This window comes from Chionomys nivalis, chromosome 2 (genome assembly GCF_950005125.1).
Source record: "Chionomys nivalis chromosome 2, mChiNiv1.1, whole genome shotgun sequence".
NCBI lineage: Eukaryota > Metazoa > Chordata > Mammalia > Rodentia > Cricetidae > Chionomys > Chionomys nivalis.
Window position 1 is genome coordinate 81,316,984 of NC_080087.1, and position 21,829 is coordinate 81,338,812.

General features: G+C 52.7%; 1 protein-coding gene across 1 annotated transcript; it reads right to left on the reverse strand.

The window, feature by feature from the left end:
• Window positions 1-9,564: 9,564 nt before the first annotated feature.
• Shkbp1 (SH3KBP1 binding protein 1) lies at window positions 9,565-21,671 on the reverse strand. The gene is made up of 18 exons (XM_057761386.1): window positions 21,552-21,671; window positions 21,253-21,306; window positions 21,076-21,121; window positions 20,909-20,982; window positions 20,042-20,100; window positions 19,742-19,822; window positions 18,048-18,209; window positions 17,320-17,410; window positions 17,055-17,245; window positions 16,123-16,238; window positions 15,508-15,595; window positions 15,302-15,418; window positions 14,008-14,178; window positions 12,246-12,401; window positions 11,747-11,843; window positions 10,360-10,538; window positions 10,026-10,140; window positions 9,565-9,946 (listed from the first exon to the last, which is right to left on the reverse strand). The coding sequence occupies exons 1-18, from the start codon at window positions 21,635-21,637 to the stop codon at window positions 9,715-9,717; spliced, it is 2,115 nt and encodes a 704-aa protein (XP_057617369.1). The 5' UTR covers window positions 21,638-21,671; the 3' UTR covers window positions 9,565-9,714.
• Window positions 21,672-21,829: the final 158 nt, after the last annotated feature.

Genomic DNA, 21,829 nt, shown 5'->3' on the forward strand with positions numbered 1-21,829 from the left:
CCGAGGGGCCCGGCCGCGCCCGCCCGCCCGCCCGCCCGCCCGCGGGGGAGGGCGGCCGCGCCCCCGCTCAGCCCCCCCTCCGCTCCCTCCCGGGCGGCCGCGCGGGGGCGCGTGGGGCTGGGCGCTTAGCCAGAGGCGCGAAGGCTGGGCGCTAGACTTGCAGGGGGAAGGGGAGGGCGCCCCCTCTGCTCCCAACCGCGCTCCAACAAGTGGATGGGGCCCGCAGGGGAGTAGCAAGGAAGGGAACAGGTGGGGGCGGGCGGTTTTGCTCTCATACAGAGTTGAATCCATACAGAGGAAATCCATCAGGGTAATGGGGGGTCGCATTTGGGGACCCAGCTAAAGGATGATCCTCTGACTAGGCACAGGGAAAGGGCTCCATGAAGACAGCGGACAAGGATGGCCTATGTGGGCAGCGAGGTGGCACATCTGTGGGTGATGAAAAGGGTCAGTGCACAGGGCACATAAAGGAATTGGAAGAACTGGATTCTGGAGAGGAGGCTCCGGGGGGTAGGGGGAGTGAGCTACACCTGAAGATGTTACATCAGGCCTAGACTCTACATCTGGTGAAAGAGGTCGGAATGGATAAAGGCAAGGGATGGGTACAGACTGTAGGTGGGGGTCCTCACATCTGGTCTGGGGCTAACATCTGGAAAACTTTAGGAAGGAGGGGATGCATCTGGGCTGAAGGCCACACAGCAGGAGGGGGCTTCTGAGGGTGGTTGAGCCTTTAGAGAGATCTAGTCTGGGGTACAGAGCTGGAGTAAGAACAGGGCCAAGGGAGGGTCTGGCATGTAAGAGGGGAAAGCCTTTGGCCCCTAGCCGTCCCGCAATCTTGGGCATTCTGTGCCCGGGCAGGCGCCAACCCGCACAATCGCTTTTGTTGTCTGGGCTGGTTCAGCCTCCCTCTCTGCTGGGCGAGTTGCCCCCCTCTTCAGTCGCAGGAGCCCGAGCCCGGACGCCTGGCTTCCCGGCCCCACCCCGATGGGTCAGCGCCTTTGGCCTGCGTCTAGTTCTGTCCCTGGCTCACCTCATACTGCCGGACGCAGGGGTCCCTAGAGGTGGCCGCGTCCTGGGGAGTGGGGTGGACTGAGCTACAATGGGGGACTGGTTGGCGGCGGCAGCACCGTGGGAACCAGACGGCTTTATCTGGCCCGGAACCATCCCCCTCCGCCCCCTACACGGAGGAAGGGCGGATGTTCTTACCCCGGGCCTGGCCGGCAGGGGCGCGATGTGGGGGCCTCCTTTTCAGCAATGCCCGGGCCCACGGCCCTCGGGGACGCCTTTGCCTCAGCAGAGCTCGGGCCTCCTGCAAACTGGGTGGAATGGGACGGAAGAGGCTGTTACCACTGTTAAATTGGTTCCCTTACCTCAAGGAAAGGGCCCCCAAAGCTAGAACTTCTAGGAGCGCTCTGCCCAACACTGCCTTTTATGGGGAGCAAACCTTGGGTGTTCTTTAGAGAAATGCTTTCAGAGAGAAGACTATGAGAGAGAGAGAGAGGAGAGATGAGACTTAGAAATGGAATGGACATAACAAGAACAGAGAGGTGAGGCGGATGGGAAGAAAACGGGGTGGGGCATAGAGACAGAACAGATCAAGTGGAAAAGACCCAGTGATTAACCTGGGCACGGAGGAGAATCCATAGAAACACAGTGGATACAGTATGTGTCATTGTGTGTGTGTGTGGGGGGGGACTAGATGTCCCTGAGGGAAGATCACAGAGGAATCACGTGCTTACGTCAGTGGCTGCCAGTTGAGGGACACCTGTCTCTTCTCCACTGGGCTGGGGCTGGACACTGGAGGTGTTGGGGTCAGGCAGCCCTGGAGGTCTGTGCACCTGTCACGTGGGCAGTTTCGGACCCTGCAAAAAGCTTCAGAGACAAGCAGGGACTCAGTGGGGCATCAGTGAGTCTGAGCCTCTATCGAATGTATCCTTCTATTCATTTTGGACGAGGCTGGGGAAGGGAACCTCTCACCCCCTACCTACCCGCATCCCATGTGGAAGAACCCACCTCTGGGACAGCGGTTCCTCCTAGGTGTCTGGCCTAGGCAGCAGAGACAGGCAGCAACACTGTAAAGAGAAGAACGGGGCTGTTCAGCTTCCTGGCACCCCAAAACTCCCCAAAGGAAGGCAGGGGTGGATCACAGAAAAGAAACCAAGACAAGACTTGAGGAAACCCCAAGCAGATAAATAACTTAACGTGAGGCATTTCTCTGCATGTCTGTGCAACCAGAGGAGGCAAACTGGCCGAGGCTTTCAGTAAAAGCTACAAAAAATTTACATCTATGTATCTTATGAAATTCATCATCATCATCAATCATCACTATTTGAGACAGAGATTCTCATTATGTAGCTCTGGTTAGCCTCGAACTCGTTATCATTTTGAGACAGGTCATACACGATAACCCTGACTGTTCTAGAAAGGGTTTTTTTTTTTAAGATTTATTTATTATGTATACAACATTCTGCCTCGATGTATGCCCGCACGGCAGAGGAGAGCGCCAGATTTCAGTACAGATGGTTGTGAGCCACCATGTGGTTGCTGGGAATTGAACTCAGGACCTCTGGAAGAGCAGCCAGTGCTCTTAACCTCTGAGCCATCTCTCCAGTCCCACCCTGACTGTTCTAGAACCTACTGTGTAGCCCAGGAGGTCCTCAGACTCACGACAATCCTCCTACTTCAACCCCTCTAATGCTAAGGTTACATACGTAAGCCACCACGTCAGGCTTAAAATGATTTTAAGAAACAGCCAAAAGAGATCCCTAAGTGCATCATCTCCAAGTCCGGCCTGTCTGGCACCTAGAACTCCGCCCACTAATTCGTCGCGAGTCGGTACTCAGCCGCCATCCTGAGCCTGGCCGGTAGGTGGCGCCACACACACAGACCTCAGCGGCTGTGCACCGCGGTGTCTCCTTAGACTGCGGGTCCAGCTCAGTGCTGAGGTGGAAGGGGATACCGGAGTCCAGGATTGGGAATCCCGAGGCCTGACTTTTATTCGGTTCCCGCCTTTCCAGGCTGAACGTCCTGGGGCCAGCGTCACCTGGTCCTCGGGCTTCAGTGTCTGAGAGTAAAGGGTCTTTGCTAGACATGTCTCCGCGCCACAGGGTCTCAGCGTCAGCCCCTTCAGGGTACTGCCAGAACGTCGCAACCCAGCCCCCCCCCAGACAAGTCCATTATCCCCAAGTTAAAGGGGGGCGAGGAATGAAGGTGCACGTTCAGGCCCAGAGAAGACAACCCTGGAAGATGCTGAGAAAGGAAATCCAATGCTCAGACCCATTGCAGATAAGTAGGGTTCAGTGGGTTAGCAGGCTATCCCGGGGGAGCCTTCGAGACCCCCCAACCCGGTCGCCATTCCTCCCGCTTTTTCTCCAGGTTAACCCCTTCCCAGCCCCGCCCCCAGTGCGGCTCGGGTTACTAAACGCATTCCCAGAGACAGAGGCTGGAGCAGGGCCTTTGTAACGGAGCGGAGCGCAGGGCTGCCAGGCGCAGGGCCGGGGTTCTAGGCAGACCGTCTCCTCCGATCCTGTCACCCGCTGAAGAGATGGATGCCTGTAACCCCCAAGTTAAAAAACTATCCTGGATCTTTCCGCCAAATCATTCGTAATTCATTCAAATCCCGATGAGCTCCGATCTCAGCATACTAGAGCATCAGAAAACCCGAGTATCCCCTACACAGGTTCCCCTGCCAGTGGCCCATTCGCGGCTTCCTATTCCATTTGAAGAAAATAGAGTCCTTTCCAATTAATCCAGCGCCCCTAGAAACTCATAACACGGCCATTTTTCTTTAAGACCTCACCACAACCTTCTAGCGCCTTATTTTCTTGGGCACTCAAGAAACTTGGGGAGCTCCAGGTTAGTTCAAGTGCCCCACCCATCTCATTCTAAGACAAGTGGAATCTTTACCGTGGTAATAACTATCCCCCAATAAACTCGGGGATTGGCTGGAACCTTATCCATCCCACCACCCTGGAAGTCTCAGCACTTCTCGAATTTTAGCGCCTGCAAAATGCGGACTCCTAATAGATCCAAGAGCTTTGACCACAGCATCCTACCAAAAGCATTTGCTTTGGAGTCTCCTAAATCTGAGGATGTTGCTCCTCCGGAACTATCAGATTTACTGGGTGCAGCATGCATGCGGAAGAAGAGTCTGCAGTGGGCTTACCCGGCCTGGTGGCCCGGGACCACCTTGTCCTCTACGGCCTGGCTAGAGCTGGGGGTGGGGCTGGGGCTGCTAGCAGAGGTGGCAGTGGAGAGCAGCAGCAGGAGGAGGAGAGGGCGGTGGCCACAGAGGCCAGACCGGCGCATCCTGTCGGGTTCAGAGTCCGGCTCCAGGAGGGCAGTGTGTCCAGTGGGTCCCGATCCGCTTGGCCCCAGCCCCGCCCCCTCCCCCGCCCCAGCCGGAGGCCGACTCACTCTCTCCACGGTGCAAGCCTCGGGCTGTGAAACTTCCCGCCAATCAGATCCCTGCGCTGCCAGCGCTCTGAGAGAGGCCAATGGGTTCGCGACAGGGGAGGGGCTTGACGGACAGGTGCCGGGCGGGGTAGCCCAGGCGGGGAGTTCTGGAGGTGGGAGGATTTCCAGGAATCAGGTACTTGACTGCAACAATCTCTCTTGAGCAGGGCCAAGGGACAAAAGTGGTCGCCACCGAGATGGATGCATAGGGCGGTCCAGGTCCTCTAAGCTGGACTTAGGCTAGCAGGCCTCACCCCTTGCTCAGAGCTGGGAGGATTCTGTTAGACTGTAGCTCTCTGGCTAATGGAACTGATAGTTCCCCCAGATACCTACCTATCAGGTGAGAGACCAGATTCTACTGCTGTACCAGACGTAATGGCAGTCCCCAGGATGAGGCATGGAGAGCCTGAGCTCCAGGCCAGCCTGGGCTACATCGTGAGTCCTTCCTTTCCTCCTCAGCCACCCCAAATCTCGAAGAAACAAGAAAGTAGTATTGGGGTACTAATCTTACATCCGACCCAGGTGTTGTCTCTGTCGACCACATCAAGCCTTCCTGAAAGATGGCCCTGCCCGCTGTTTCAGTCTCACCATCTGCAAAAACTTGTCCCTCCCAAGTTCTGCCCTCTGTGAATCCAGGCTACGCCCTTGACCAGACAGCTCCCTGAGAGCTCCCAGCTCTACCCCTCCCACACCCCTTTCAGCCTTGGTCCCTAGAAGAAACCAGAACCCCTTCCTGCCTCACTCCTTAGGTCTCCCCCAACAACCCACACAAGCCCAGAACAATAAATAGCCTTTGTTCTTGGAGACCGCTAATTTCCTCCTTTCTGGCAGGGAGGAGCCTAGGCTACAGGAGATCATAAGCCCACCCACTCCCCACTCATGTTAGTGGGTTCCAGGCTCCAAGCCCTTGTTACAACCTCCAAATTCAGTGGGTCTCAAGCCCAACTTCTTCCCCTCTCTATAAACTTGAATTCCAGCCTGGCACGGTAGTATAAGCCCTGGAATACCAGCTCTTGGGAAGGGGAGCCCGAGAAGCTCCAGGCCAGCCTGGTGGAAAAGCAAATTCAGAGCCTTCAAGAGATTACATGCAAGAACTTGTTTCAAACAAACCAACCCCAAGTCCCCACCTTCTTAGCCTCACAAACCTAGAGCTTCAGTCCGCTCCCACCCTCGCCCCCGCCCCCGTGAGTTCCTGCTTTTGCTTGAGCTTCAGACTGAGAGAAATGGGAGAGGGATTCCCTTGGAATTCCAAACCCCACTCTTCCCATTGCTCCACTACTGGGTTTTGAAGTCTCATCGCTCAACAGTTTGACTGTTTTTTCCCTTGAATCTGCTTGGAATTGCCTTGGATGCCTGCTCCTCCTTACTTTACCTTGCGTGTTTGAGCATGGCAAGTGTGTGCCCACCATACACCAGCCAGCTGGTTGACTAAAATAAAGCATTAGCCCTGCCCCCAGGCATATTGGGGTTCCAGCTATAGAAGGTAAGCAGGCCTCAGGCCCTATTGCACCAGCCTCCTCAGACTGAGAGCAGGGAATGTTCCACATTCATGCCATCCCTAGTCCCATTCTTTCCAGCAGAAGATATACAGGGCACACACCTAACCCCTCCCTGCAGTGAGCCACACGGGCTGATTCACGCAGCCACCTTCACACCATTACTGCCACCTACAACAATACATGCCTCCACCCCACGCTAAAACCTAGACATCGGGCCCACCCACTGTCCATGGTCATCAGGCCCCAAGGTGCACGTTGGCAGGCAGGACTCATCACAGCTATCCATGGGTTGACCCAATGCAATAATGGAGTTCCAGCTTTGCCATTAACTGTGCTCCATGCTTCTGTCTTTGTGGGATCCCCCCAAGTCCCTGCTCACACGGCCCTGTGGGGTACCATGCCCCTCACCTATCTCTCCCCTCCCCATATCCTACCCTGTGGCTGGAGCATTTGCTGGGGGCGCTGCCGAAATTTCTCCCTTCTGCCCAGGATCCAGGGCATCGTCAATGCTCGTTGCTAGGCAACAGCCTCTGGCTCACCACTGCAACTTCCGGGGATGGCAGGGATGGTATTGGCTTCCCTTCCCCCCCCTGAATTTGAAGTCTCCAGTTCCCATTTCTTATTTTTATATCATATTATTCTTTTTTCCGGATCCTAGTAGGATCTCAACACTTCAAAACCCTCTAGAGCTCTAGACTACAGCATTCTAGAAGATTCTCCACATTGTTCTCTCCTTCAAACACTTTCATTCCGATTGAGAAAACACTTTGATTTGACAATATGCTCTGTTTCTTCTAAAATTATGAGGATTCCAGATATGCAAGAGTTTTGAAAAACAAAACAACAACAAAAAAGAGTTTTCTGGCATGGAAAAAAATGTCCTCGGTGTTCTAGACCTCTGATCATTACAACGCACCCTCACATTTTAGGCTGCCTGACAGTCTAGTTCCTGCCACTTTAGAATCCCTACCATCACATACTCCCCAGGACTGTACTGGCATGTGACAAATAATCCAGAGTTTGGGGTCCATGGACATTCCAGAACACCCAGGTCTGAGCGTCATTTCCATCTGTGTCCCGGACGGGCTGCGATCCAGAGAGCTCTACGCCACTTTGGATTTTTTTTTTTTTTTTTTTTTGAGGGGTGGAGTAAGGTTTCTCAGTCTGGCTTCAAAGTCAGGTAGCAGAGGATGACCTTGAACTCCTGCTCTTCCTGCCTTAACCTCGGGAGTGCTAGATTCTAGGCGTGAGCACTGGGCTTACCAGGACAGATGGGGGTTTCTGGGAATTTATTACATTCCCTCTTGTTCCCTTGGCATCTCAGCGGCCTGGGTTCATTTCTGCATCTGCTAATCTTTCATTCAGCACTGTTTGTTTTTTGAGTCTTTTTGTTTGGTTGTTTGGTTTGTTTGGGTTGCTTTTGTTTTTGTTTTTGTTTTTGTTTTTACTTTGAGACCAGGTCTCACACTGTGTAACCTTGGCTAGTGTGGAATTTACCACATATCTGGGCTGGTCTTGTACTCAGAGAGATCTACCTGCCTCTGCCTCCTGAGTGCTGACCTAATGGCAGACACCCCCATGCCAGACCAGTGCTCTTTGTAACCAGTCTTCCACTCTGACCACCTGGGACTGACCCCTCTTCCTAACCTCTGAGGGCTCAAGGCCCAGCTCAGGGCTCTACCCACTCACTCACCATACTGACTGCAGTGGCTGATTCAGGAATGGCTTCCCGACTTGATTCAAACCCATGAAAACCTGTCCTGTGGTTTGTGTTTGTTTGTTTTGTAACAAAGTTTCTCTGAGGAGCCAAGGTTGGCCTTTCTTGTTTTGTTTTTTTTTTTTTCAGGGTCTCTATATGTAGTCCTGATCAAGTTGGAATGTTGGAATACTCTATGTAGACCAGGCTGGCCTCGAACTCACAGAGATCTATTTGCATCTCTCTCCTGATTAAAGGTGTGGGTCACTACTGCCTGGCCAGATTGGACTCTTAATTTGTGTGCTAGTTTCTTATCTCTTGGTATGAAAAACACCTGGCAAAAGTTACCTACAGGAGGATTTATTTTGACTCACGGCAAGGATACAGGCCATTGTGGCAGGGAAGTCACAGATACATTGTATAATCAATCAGGAGACAGAGAGCAATGGACAAGAGGTGCTCAATTCACCCCCCTTTTCATGCAGTCTGGGCTAGCAGCCCATGAGAAGGGGTCACCCACATTGAGGGTGGTTTTTCCATAGGATGGCACTGCCCACATTGGAGGGTGGGTCTTCCCACTTTAATGAACCTAATCTACACCATCCTTTGGAGTGCACAGAGACCAACCTAAACTGGATAATTCCTCTCAAGCATGAGGCTTATCTCCTGGGGGGGGGGGGTCCTAGATCCTAATAAGTAACAGTATTAACCAACACTGCTTCTGTTGGTGTTACAGGTGTGTATCACCACAATTAACTCAGTCCTGTGGGTTTTTTTTGTTTTTTTTTTGTTTTTTTTTTTTTTTTTGGCTGCCAGAAGGGAAGGGACAGTGAGGAGTCTTCTGGAATTGAATTGTCTGGGCTGCAGACAAAGTGTCCCAGATGGAAACAGGCAAGAAGTAAAGTAGAAAACCCATTCTAAATATGAAGCCGGGGATAAGTCAATGCCTTCTCTTCTTTGCTTAATCCAGAAGTCAGATGTTTCTGATTTTTGTTTTGCTCATTCATTCATTCATTCATTCACCATTCATTCATTCATTTATTCATCTATTGACAGGGTCTCTCTACATAGCCCTAGCTGTCCTGAAATTCACTATGCAGACCAGTTTGGACTCACACTCACAGAGATCTGCCGTGGGATAATCCTATACACTGTGAGGATGTGTTGCTGATAGCTGGGCAGGATTTTCGGGACAGAGAGAATGCTGGGAAGGAGAGCAGAGTCAGAGGAGCTGAGAGCCAGACATGGCAGCAGCAACATGGGAAGTTCACAGATGTGGCAAATAAGCCTCGGGGCAGCACATAGATTAATAGAAATGGGCTAAACTGGTAAGAGCTGGCTGAATACAAGCCTAAGCTATTGGTGGAACATTTATAATTAATGTTTTATTTATTTATTTAGGTTTTTCGAGACAGGGTTTCTCTGTAGCTTTGGAGCCTATCCTGGAACCAGGCTGGCCTCGAACTCACAGAGATCCGCCTGCTTCTGCCTCCCAAGTGCTGGGATTAAAGGCGTGTGCCACCACTGCCTGGCTTTATTTATTTTTTATACCAACCACAGTTCCTTCTCCCTTCCCTTCTCCTGCTCTCTCCCCCCTCCTCCCCTCAACCCTATCCACTCCTCAGAGAGGGTAAGGCCTCCCATTGGAATTAATAAAACCTGGCATTAAAAGACTTGAATTTGGGAGTATATGGTGGGACAGAACTGATTGGCGGTCTAGACAGAAACTCCGCCTACAGGGAGATCCTCCAGCCTCTGCATCTCCAGTGCTGGGATTAGGTGTGCTCCATTACACCTATAGCAGTATCTCTGAGTTTAAAGCTTAGAACTTGATGGGTCCCTACATTTCCATCTCTTCTTGGGGAGCCTTCCCCCGAAAAGAAAAAAAAAACCAAGAATACAAACAGTGCTGGCAGTAAGGGCTTTATTAGGGAGGTGACTTTGGCTCTAAGGAAAGGAAGGCTAAGGGACCTCAGTGACTCCAAGGAGGCCCTGGCCCTGGCTCCAGCAGGAAGGCCGAGTTCCCTGGGGCCAGCCCACATGAAGGCACTGTGGTGGTTAGTCTCAAAAGGAAGTTTCGTTAAGAGCGTTCTTGGGAGGTGTCAGTGGAGTGCCAAGACCTGTGGAGGGTCGAGGGGCCGGGGTTGGTGGGCGTCGGGGTTCCGGAGCACCTCTCACCAGCTCTTGACATCGATCCACGAAGCTTCCGGCCCCGCGGCGCCGGACCTCTGCCTGCGGTGGGCTGGGGCTCCCTCTGTGGCCTGACAGGGACATGTTGCTGGAGGCTGAGTGGAGACTGAGAGGGAGAGAAAGTCAGGGTCCCCCGTGTCACCGTGCTGTTTCTACTGCACGGAGGGAAGTGACGCTACAGCTACCTGGTAAGAGAGGTCCTGGGTGAGGGGCTGGGGAAAGCGCCCCGAGAGGCCGCCAGTGGGGTCAGTTCGCACTGCTCCAGCTGGCCCATCAGCTCTTCTTCTGTCAGGCCACCTGCTGGGGGTGGCAAAGAAGCAGGGTCAGGGGTAAAATGGAGGACAAAGACCAAGAGCAGCTGGAGGTGGGAGAGAGGGAAGCTGGGTAGAAATGGATGGGCTGGGGTCAGAGACTCAGAGAGAAAGTAGAGAAACAATGCTAAGAAAGGCCCAAGGGGACCAGAGGGCTGGGACCTGGGAAGAGAAACCATGGGGAGGGTTGAAGTGGGGCAAGGAGTACCAGGGGTCTGGCCCAGGCCATCCATGGCAGTAGTCAGATCCCACATGGCCAGGCTGCCATTGGCCTGGCCGGTGAGCAGGTAGCGCCGGGGCCTGGAGCCCAGCCGTATGGAACCCTCGCACTCCAGCACTGTGAAGGCAGTAGTGGGCGAGCCATCCACTGAGCAAACAGAACACACCCTGTGGGAGGCAAGGGGTCAGGGGTCATCAGCCTGGTCCCTCCCCTGTCCACCCAATCCCTATCCATTCCCATCACTTCATTTTGTTTTGAGACAGGGTCTCATGTAGCCCAGGCTGGCCTGCAACCCGCTGGGTAGCTGAGGATGACTTTGAATTTCTGATCCTTTTGCTGCTACCTTTTGGGTGCTGGGGTTATAGGCATGTACCATGCCGTTTACTCAGTACCAGAGGTCAAACCCTAGCTTCTCCCATGCTAGGCACATGCTTCTGACTCACTCCACTGACCTGGAAGCATCCCCAGCCCCTTAGATTTGGTTTTGTTCGGCATCTCAGATAGTGTGCCCCCACCCACGTTTATGTATCCCAGGGGGCCTCAGCACCCTTCCCACATCCCCTGCTTGTCTCCTCTGTTGCACCAGCCACCTCCCACGGGTCACCCAGATCACTGTCTCATCCTGTGTCCCACCAAGCACTTGGCCCAAAGTCATCCCTGTCTTTTGACCTCTTGTCCAGTCCCTTCCACAGGCATAGCTTCCCATGCACTTAGAAGAAGGCCTCAGCTGTCCTACACAAGGTCCAGGCCCAGTACCCAGGGTGGCTCTTCCCAGCCCTGGCACACGCGGCAGGCACGCTCTCCCATCTTCCTTTCTTCCTATGCAGTCCTCAGTCTGCATTCTACATAGCTGCAGGTTTCTCTGCAGAGGCCACTCCCCAAGCAACGCCCCCAGGCCTCCTTTTCAGGTCACCTGCTATAGACTCCTGTAGCCTCCTGTGTGCCCATCCACTCCTCATCCCTGGCCTGCACCCCACCCCACCCTGACACTCTGCCTGCACCCCATCCCACCCTGACTCTGCCGCACCCCACCCCACCCTGACACTCTGCCTGCACCCCATCCCACCCTGACTCTGCCGCACCCCACCCCACCCTGACACTCTGCCTGCACCCCACCCCACCCTGACACTCTCCCTGCACCCCATCCCACCCTGACACTCTGCCTGCACCCCACCCCACCCTGACATTCTGCCTGCACCCCACCCCACCCCACTCGGTTGCTTGGGTTGTCTATGGTCCAGCACAGTGACCTGGGTTCTCCATTGTCAGTCTCACACACACAACCCAGAGGCCCATTCACCCTGCAGCCTCTGCTCCTGCAGGACCCCTTTCCAGCCTCCTCCCTCGTCCTGCCTCATTGGTGGACAGTACTCACCGCTGCCCAGTGGAGGAGAGACGCACAAAGAGCTGGCTGGCATTTGGTACCACCTTTTGGATAAATACCTGCTGGTCATCCCGCTCACCATAGGGACCTGTGTGGGCAGGGGTGAGGTAAGGGCCACAGGGTCCACAGGGCCTTCACAGCCCACAGCACTACCTGTCCCCATTGCTTGGCCAACGCCCAGACCTAGATCCTGCTCCCAGGCTACCGCAGTTGGACAGAGGCAGACAGGACTAGGGGCTGGCCAGGATCAACAGCATTCGGGCCTGTCTGCTGATGGTCAATGGGAACCAACGACAGAGTGGGGTTAGCTGGAGGTACAGAGGTCAACAGCAGGTCAGGGGAAGCCAAGGTGAAGGTCAAGAAGGGGCAGAAGTCAGTGGGTTGGAGGGCAACAATACAGCTAAACGGGCAGGAGAGGTCTATGGGGCCAGGGGGATCCCACACTGCTCAGGCAGGTCTGCGGGAAGGGATCAAGGGAACCAGCAGGCACCAATGTCATTGCCAGCACTGCAGCCTCCGTGCCCGTCGGCCGATTCCAGCGCCAGGATCTTGAAGGACGCTAGCGGAGTGGATCCGGGCTGGGTGGAGATCATGCCTCGAAAGCGGGTCACAGACCAAGTCCGAACATGGTTGTTGTCAGCGCAGACTAAAGAACAGAGAGAAAGCCAAACGTCAGGCCCCACCGTGGCGCCCCACCCGCACAGTCCGACCCTCCTGGGCCCCCAGCAGGAGCCCCTTTTGGAGGTATGAGGGCCCAGCTGTGGTGAGTACTTCCCTTTAAGAAATTCTCTCTTCGGGATGCCCAGAGATCCTGTCGGAATCTGTCCCCATGTTACCCTGGCTACGGATCCCACCTGGGATCCTTTCACCTCATCTCTTTTCTAGGCTTCTGATCCTATCCAGACATCTCACATCCAGACAAAGCAAGGACATTAACCCTTGAGACCCTCCAGGCCCCTCCCCCTGCATTAACTCCTCCCACTCTCCCCACTGGTTCTTTTGCAATGGCTGCTTCCTCTGACTGGAATGCTTGTCCCTGATGATCTACACCTGTGGGTGGCCTTTCATTTCCACTCTAAGGCCCTCGGCCTCTGACAGGCTCGCCCTGAATCAGCATTCTTCAGTGATCTTCACACACTTGAGAAAGAAGTATGAAGGGAGAAGTGTGGTAGTCCTCGCCCAAAACCCGGGGCTTTCCTGAAACCCTGGGTTTGGAAGGCTGGATCCAAAGGATCCTAAATTCCAGACTAGCCTAGGCTATGTAGCAAGACCTTATCTCAGTCAAAACCCCAATGGCTGGCTCAGTTGAAGTGTTTGCCATGGGAGTATCCGGGCCTGAACATGGAGGTGCGTGCTTGTCATCCCTGCTCTGGGGAGGTGGCAATGGGCAGGTCCCAGGGACTCCCCAGCCAGTCACCCTAGCATAGGGGCAATCCCCAGATCCTATAAGGGTCCTATTTTGTTGTTGTTGTTTTGTTTTTTGAGAAAGGATTTCTCTGTGTGGCTTTGGGGCCTGTCCTGTACAGCAGCGGGCTGGCCTCCACCTCACAAAGATCCGCCTGCCTCTGCCTCCCAAGTGCGTTTGCCACCACAGCCTGGCTGCCATAAGATGAACAAGATGGGGGCTGGAGAGATGGCTCAGAGGTTGAGAGCACTGGCTGCTCTTCCAGAGGACCTGGGTTCAATTCCAGCACCTGCATGGTGGCTCTCAACTGTCTGTGGATCCGACACTCTCACATACACCTACGTGTACATAAAATAAAATAAAAAATAAAAACAAAAAACCCAAGGTGCAGGGAGCTGGAGAGAGTTGAGTGGTTTAGAGAATTTGCTGCTCTTGCAGAGGAACTGAATTCAGTTTCCAGCACCCATGATGGGTGGCTCACAGCCACCTGTAACCCCGTCTCCAGGGACAGTGACATCCTCTTCTGCTCTCTGTAGACACCTGCTCTCTCTCTCTCTCTCTCTCTCTCTCTCTCTCTCTCTCTCTCTCTCTCACACACACACACACGTAAGTTTTTAGAATCTCTTTTTGTGTTTGTTTTTGTGTTGTTTTGACAGTTTCTCTGTGTGGCCCTGACTGTTCTAGAACTCACTCTGTAGCCCAGGCTGGCCTTAAACTGGAAGTGATTCTCCTCCCTCACCCTACGGACCCGAGTCACTGGCCTGTCACAGTCTCCCTCCACTTCTGTGATCTTCAGCCTAAGAGAGGTGTCTCTCCACACAGCCGTCCCCGCGGCAGGGACACCCACCTGAGATGAGGTGCTTCTCTGACAGCATGATCTTGGTGACAGGACTGCGATGCACACTGAAGGTCTGGAAGAGCTGGGGACCCGAGCCCACAGTCTCGGGATGCTGCACGATGACCCGCACGACCCCTGAGCTGGTGCCATAGGCAATCTCAATCCAGTTCCCACTGTCACCTGGGGAGAGGCCAACAACAAAGAAGGTCTGTTATGGAAAACAGAACCAGGGCAGAGGGCGAGAGAGTGAGAGAAGGAAGTGGGGGGAAAGATGGGGGAAAGAGACAGAGACAGAGAGACACATATTCATGAGACTAAGAAACCACAGGTGGGGGTGGAGAGATGGCTAAGTGATAAGAGTATTGGCTGCTCTTCCGGAAGACCCAGGTTCAATTCCCAGGACTCACATGGGAGCTCACAGCCACCTGGAACTCCTATTCCAGGGGATCTGATCCCTTATTTGTACTCTTTGGGCACCAATCATGTCTTACATACATGCAGCAAGACAGTCATACACATTAAACAATAAATCTTTTTATAAATTTCCGAATGACATATAAACAGAATAAGAGAGAGCGCTTCCCGGTGTCTCAGGGACTCCACTAACAACTTTTCATTTTGAGAGCCTCAAAACTTTTTTCATTTTTTTGAGACAGTCTCACTACATACCATAGTCCTGGTTGGCCTACAATTCAATATGTAAATCAGGCTGGCTTTGAACTCACAAACTCACAGAGATCCCCCGCTCCCCCAGCTGCCTCTGCCTCCCTGAGTGTTGGAGAGATTCCCAGAAGCTAAACAAAGCCTCATAAAGAACACAGGAGGAAAAATACAGTGTCAGCAGTGTGTGCAGGGGCCACAGGCAATGCACTTGATTCCCATATAGGAACATGGAAGGATATTAAATCTAGGAGATGGGGAGAAGAACCGAGGGGCTAGCCTGTGATCCCGCACTCAGGGGCTCATGCAGAAGGGTGAAGTGTTCTAGAGTTAGAGGCTACTCTAGGCTACAGAGAAAGATTCTGTCTTCCCCTAAAATGGGGGGAGTGATAATCAAGGATCCTTGAGCTTGGATTTATCTACTATCTGGTATGTATCAATTCTCTTGGTTTTATGAATTATACAAATATCATGTCCTGATGGGATGGGAAAGACCCAAAAATCAACTAACAGTGGCATGTCATGGAGCAGATGGCTAAACAAAACAAAGCTGAAGGAACTTTCTGAGGAATCCCATGAGACACGCTGCACAGGCCTGGAGCTGACCAGTGACAACAGGGACAGAGGCTTCATCATAGCTTACTGGTTTTGGGGGTGAGGTAGACGCTGAGTGCGGTGACCCCATCCTCTGCCGGGTCCCGGTAGAGCTCACTGACAAGGAGGTCATTGTCCTTCATCCGCAGGGGGAATTTCTGTACATCTAGGTGGACAGGCAGGGGTGGGACAGTTGTGTTAGAGGTGCCTGCTCCAGCCCACCCCTCACACCGCAGGAGGAAGGATGTGGCTCACCTACGTAATAGATGGAGCCATTGCTGCAGCCCAGGAGGAGGAAGGAGCCGGCTGCATCGTAACTGGTGATAGGCTGGACCTCCTGGACCTGGGGCAGGAAAGTGGCAGCAGTGTGGGACCCTCCCGGTGTCCTTGCCTTCTCCCACAGTGCCAATTTCTGTGTGCCCAGCATGGCCACGCCACCTGGGCCTGAGCCTATCCCTTCCAGCCTTGCCAGTTGCCATCTCTGTCTATCTCTAACATCACGACTTTCCCTGCAACATCACGGCTCTCCCTGTAACATCACGGCTCTCCCTATAACATCACGGCTCTCCCTGCAACATCACGGCGGCTCTCCCTCTTCCTGAGACAGGGTTTCTCTGTTTACCTTTGGCTGTCCTGAAACTTGCTTTGTAGATTAGTCTGACCTTGAACTCACAGAGATCCACCTGCCTCTGCCTCCTGAGTGCTGGGACTAAAGGCATGCGCCACCAGACCCGTGTTCCATGAACTTTTACCCCACACCCACTGTAGGGTTGTCTGGCTCTCTCTCCAGGTGGTGTGAAGCAGGAAGGAACCCCTGGGCCTACGCAGTCCAGACACTTGGGAGGAGGGCTCCAGGCTGGCCAAACTCACCTGCCAGTGCTTTGTGACAGCATTCCACACCCCAATGCGCCCCGTGTGGCTTGTGGCAATGAGCTGGTTCCCAACAAAGAACAAGGCCTCCACTGGTACACCCAGGTGGAAGACACCTGTAGGCAGCAAGGAGAGGCTGGACACCCACTGCAGGGGTGGGGTGCGGCAGCAAGGAGGGCTCAATGGGAGGCTGGAAGCCCACTGCAGGGGTGGGGTGCGGCAGCAAGGAGGGCTCAATGGGAGGCTGGAAGCCCACTGCAGGGATGGGGTGCGGCAGCAAGAATCTCAAGGGCCATGGGTTATGTTGAAAAATGGAATCCCCGAGCTAAGAGGATTCCAGGAATTAGACAGTGCATTTGATAAGTATGGAACTCTAAGGGCAGGTAGAATTCTAACAGGCTGAGGTTTCCAAAAAGGCTAAAAACTCCCCTGTTGGGACAAAGGCTATGACAACCGAGGGCTGAATTTTGTTGTTATTATTTTGAGTTGGGGTCTCATGTAGCCCAGGCTAACCTCCAACTTCTGTGTGCTGGATTACAGCTGTGTACTCCCCAACCAGTTTATATGGTGCTGGGATTAGATCCAGAATTCCATGCATGCTCTCCTCTCTCCAGACACATAAATAAATATATACAAAAATAAACTATAATCAGTGTGTTAACTGGTACTTGGTGTGGCTGTGGTCCAGCATTCAGGCATTGAGGACAAGAAGACCTGGAATTCAAGGCTTGGGCTACATGGTAAAACCTTGTCTAAGGCCAAATTAAAAAATGCAGGACTCTGAAGGTCTAGAATATTCTCTTACAGGGTAAAGAGACTGAGTAGGGTACAGTATTCTTAAGCTTCTCATATGGATATTCAGTTTCACTGGCTGGGTTATTTTTAACAGATTGCAGAATTCTACAGGGGTCTAAAAAGCCCAAAGAACATACCTATCTCAGAGCCACCACCTTGTGCCTGTAGAGCCCACAGAAGGATCTCGCTGCCTGTGGCTGCAGCCACCATCTTGTCATGCTCACCCGGAGCACCGCTGAGTACCCGAGCTGTGAGAGCCAGGCGCTCGATGGGCCAGTCCAGGCGAGGGCTGGAAAATGCTAGCTGCCAGCCAGAGGCTTCCTTCAGCCTGCGAGATTGGAGAAATCATCAGCTCCCTCCTCAGAGCCGCCCTTTCCCACAGCCCATCCCCACCCTCAGTACCTGTAACAGACCAGGAAGTGCGTGTAGGCCACAGCGATCCAGTTGTGGTGGCCACAGACCAGTCGCACCATCCCTGGCTCCTCCAGTTGGCCTTGGGGACAAGAGAGGAGACCAGAACAGGGTCACAGGGGCCCACTAAAGGATGAAAATTTAAGCTGCATCTGGTAGTGTGGCCTGTAATCTCAATTACTTTGGTGGTTGAGACAGAAGGAACACAAATTCAAGGCCAGCCTGGGCAACTTAGGGTGACCCTGTCTCAAAACAGAAAGTAAAGAGAAGGCTGGGGGCCAGGGAGTGGGTTCAGCATATAAAAGCAGCTCTGGAACAAGCCAGACACTCTAGGTTCAATATCCACAACCCACGTGGTAGCCTCTGACCTCCACAAGTGCACTGTGTTATGAATTCACACATGCCTACAATAATGACAATTAAAAATAAATAATCAGATAAAAATGAGGGCTCAAAGATCCCAGGCGATGGTTCATACTCCTAATTCTAGCACTCAGGAGGCTGAGGTAAGAGAACTGGATTGCTTTGAGCTCCAGCCTGGCTCAGGGTAAGAGCCTGCCCCCACCCCCCCACAAAACAAACAAATAAAAAAAAAAAAACAAAAACCAAATCACAGACACACAAACACACAAAAGAAGAGGCTAGACAGTGCCAGAATGTATGTTCTAGGCTCGGTACCAAGCACAACACACACTCCAAAGACAAAGACAGACGCTTACCTGATGGGGATGGAGGTGCTCTCTCATCCAGCATTCGGCCCAGCAGCCCTGCATTACCCAAGTTGGGGGGCATGGTGTTGCTCCGTCGAACAGGGGCGGGGCGTCCCCCTACTTGCTGGGGTCCCACCAGGCTGTGCCGGTTTCTCCGCTTCACTGGAAATACTGTAGTGCAGGGGAGGGTCAGTCACCATAATTATAATCATGGCGGGCTGTGAACACTGAAACTGCAACAGGCATGAATGCCCCGTGTGGGGCATAGTGACCCGGGGAAGATGTGCCGTGGTACCAGGGTATGACATTCTATGACCCAGAAGCCTATGACAGAGAAAGAGCCAGTTTGGTGCTGCTATGGCATTGGTACCTTTCCACTATTTGCTAACTTTAGTCTGGCCTGGTGGGTAGGTCTGTAATTGTAACTACTTGGAAATCTGGAGCTGGAGGATTGCAAGTTCAAGGTCAGGCTGGGCAACCTAGTGAGACCCTATCTCAACAAACAACAAGAAAACAAACCAGAAGAGGGGTGGCGAGATGTCTCAGTAGATGAAGGTGCTTGTCACCAAGACTAACAATCGTGACTTTGATCCTGGGACCCGTGTGGTGGAAAGAGAGAAATGATTCTGACGGGTTGGCCTCTAATCTCCTTACATGCCCCCCCAAGTGCCCCAATAAATAAATACATATAATAACTATTTTCTTTTTAAAGTAAAGATAGAGATGGGTTGTATCTCAGCAGTAGAGTATGTTTCCAGAATTTACCGGGGAAGGGCTGTGGGCAGAAGTAGAACACTTGCCTAGAATTCCCCAGTCAAGGTTTGGGGGTGTGGCTCCATGCTACAGCACCTGCTGGGCATGCACAAAGCCCTGGGTGCCAAATCCAGTACTATAGTAAATACATAATAAAATAAAGAATATAATGCAGGTGCTACAGAGATGGCTCTTGGGTAAAGTACTTGCTATACCCTGAGAGCTAGGAAGGTAGACCAAGGCAAATCCTCCCATTCTGTGCACAAGCGAGCTTAGCCAATCGGTAAATGCCAGGTTCATTGAAACGGGGTCATAACAACAACAACAACAACAACTATTATTAATAATTATTATTATAGAATAAATTGAAAATTTGGTTCTCTTCCCTCCTAATAAAGGAAACCAACCCTCTTTTTTTGGGAGAAAGAACACTGTTCTGGCTTTTTGTTGTGGTGTTTGTTTTGAAACATGGTCTCCCGGTGTCTCCCTGACTATCCTGGAACTGGATATGTAAGCCAAGCTGTTCTCCAGCTCACAGAGATCCCCTGCCTCAGTACTGGGATTAAAGGCGTGTGCTGCCATGCCCAGCTGTTCTGTTCAGGCTTTATTTTCACATTTCTACTGTATTTGTGGCATAGAATTAGTAGTTAAAGCTTATATTTTAAATGCTTGTTTGTTTTTGTTTTTGTTTTTTTTTTTGTTCCGTGTTTCTCTTTTCTGAAAAACAGGACAAAACCTAAGAAAACTCAGACTACACCTCCCATCAGGCTCTAGTGCATGCTTCATGGAAAATGCTGTTTCCTATTTCCTTTCCAACCATCTGATAAAGAACTACAACTCCCATTACAGCTCCAGGCTCCAAATACAAGTACCTAAGGGTCTGTAGTCTTATGGGAAATGTAGTCTCTAACCCAATCTCCCACTCCCCGGCATCTACTGGGAGTGCCTACCTGGAGGAGGTAGATAACCATTGAAGAGGACATTTCCACAGGAAGATCGATCCAACTCTTCCCTTACCTGCAGGCGACGAACTGCAAGGGAAGGACTCAAAACTTGATCTTGAGGGATAGGAAGGCAGACCCATGACCCTCTCTCCCCATGTGGTTTCCACAAAACTGCCAACCAACTCCTTTTAAACCCAGTGCTCTTAGCTCTAACCCAACCATCTTTCTGACTGGGCAAGTCAAAAAGGTAGAGAATGCTCAGGAAGTAACTGAGCATGCTGACTTGAGGGGGGCACTTACACTTACCCAGTGGAGTGAGCCCATAGAATTGGGCTTCATGGAGGAGGCTGGACCCGTGGATACCCCTGGGTAATAGAAGAGAACTGGGGTAAAAGTCTGGGGTGTTTGGGGTGGGCAGCACGTTCTGAGGTTTTTGAAACTGCTAGTATTGACAGGCTTAAGATTCTAGGGAATTTGAGGATGGTGCACACCTGCCACCCTGGAACACAGGAAGTAGAGGCAAGAGGATCAAAGTAAGTTTAGCTGGGTGGTGATGGTGCACGCTTTTAATCCCAGCATTTGGGAGGGAGAGGGAGGTGGACATCTAAGGATTTTGAGGCCAGCCTGGTCTACAGAGGGAGTTCCAGGACAGAAAGAAAGGGGGGGGAGGGAGGGGGGAGGGAGGGAGGGAGGGAGGGAGGGAGGGAGGGAGGGAGGGAAGGAAGGAAGGAAGGAAGGAAGGAAGGAAGGAAGGAAGGAAGGAAGGAAGGAAGGAAGGAAGGAAAGTCAGCCTGGTCTGGACTGAGATTTCTAGCAGCCAGGGCTAAAATACTTTTAGAATACTTCTTAAGCCGGGCAATGGTGGCGCACGCCTTTAATCCCAGCACTTGGGAGGCAGAGGCAGGCGGATCTCTTTGAGTTCGAGGCCAGCCTGGGCTACAAGAGCTAGTTCTAGGACAGGCTCTAAAGCTACAGAGAAACCCTGTCTTGAAAACAAACAAACAAAAATACTTAAAAAAAAATCTAGGGAATAAATGTGTGCACATATTTGGAGGGGGGTGTAGAACATGATCAGGACTGAATAATTTGAATTGAATGGAACACATGGGCAGACACTCCTCCGAGAAGGAGGAGAGACTTGATGGGGGAACGTACTCCCTTACCCATACCAACCTGGGGTCTAACTCTTTGGTCCGCAGGAAGTTGAGGATGGGGGCAAAGACGGTGGGGTCCCTGTCGATGAAGATCTGTATGGCGGGAGGGCATGGCAACCGGGAGTGAATAGGAAGTCCTGTCCTTCCTCCCACTGGCCATCCCACATTTGATCTTTCCCTACTCACAGCTCCGGTCTCATCTTTCAGAGTTGAGATGCGTCCGCTCAAAAGACTACAGGAAGGGGAAGCCGAGGAGGTGTCACGGGCCGAGTAGCAGAGGTGAGTAAAGGTGGAAATAAGTCTTCCCACACCCTTTCCTTTCATCCCCTCCTACCCTCGCCCCACACTGGCTCTCCTAATCACCTGGAGAAGAAAGAGTCTGGGATCCAGGTGAGCGTCTGGCGAGAGGTACTGAACCTGGGGCCGTGAGGCAAGGAGAGGAAACAGATGACGGGGAGGTAAGGACCGCTGCCTTCTCCCACGCGATCCACGCACGAAAACTTCTCTCCTTTGGCATTTTTTTTTTTTTATCCAAGCGCCAAGCCTCCAGCACGGGGCGGAGCAACCCTTGATGGACAGGGATTACCACCCCCACCCCTAGAAGAGGCGGGTATCCCGCCTTCGTCCCGTAGGATTGGGCCTCGGGGATCTCCCACACTCACCGCTTGCCCCCCACGTTCAGATTGATTACTTCCCCCGGGGATCCCCGATTCGGGACCCCCTCCGCTGCGGTCGTAGCAACAGCCATGGCCCCCCGGCGAGCCTGCCGGTCTGGACCCACTTCCGGGTGCGCAGACCCCGCCCCTGATGCTTGCTCATTGGTCTAGAGACTCCAGCATTCTCCGACGATTGGACAGAGCGTTTGCTCGTCGCAATTACGTTCCTCTGACTCTTTAAAGTCGGGCAGTCTTTCCTGACCTCGATGGGGCGCATCTCTCAG

What these genes read in the sequence shown, in the direction of transcription:
- Shkbp1 (XM_057761386.1), bottom strand. Translation starts at nt 21,637, where the DNA reads ATGGCTGTTGCTACGACCGCAGCGGAGGGGGTCCCGAATCGGGGATCC. An exon ending in TGAAAGATGAGACCGGAGCT is followed by an intron (nt 20,983 to 21,075) that starts GTGAGTAGGGAA and finishes CCCGCCATACAG; the next exon opens with ATCTTCATCGACAGGGACCC. An exon ending in TGGTTATCTACCTCCTCCAG is followed by an intron (nt 18,210 to 19,741) that starts GTAGGCACTCCC and finishes CCTGCACTACAG; the next exon opens with TATTTCCAGTGAAGCGGAGA.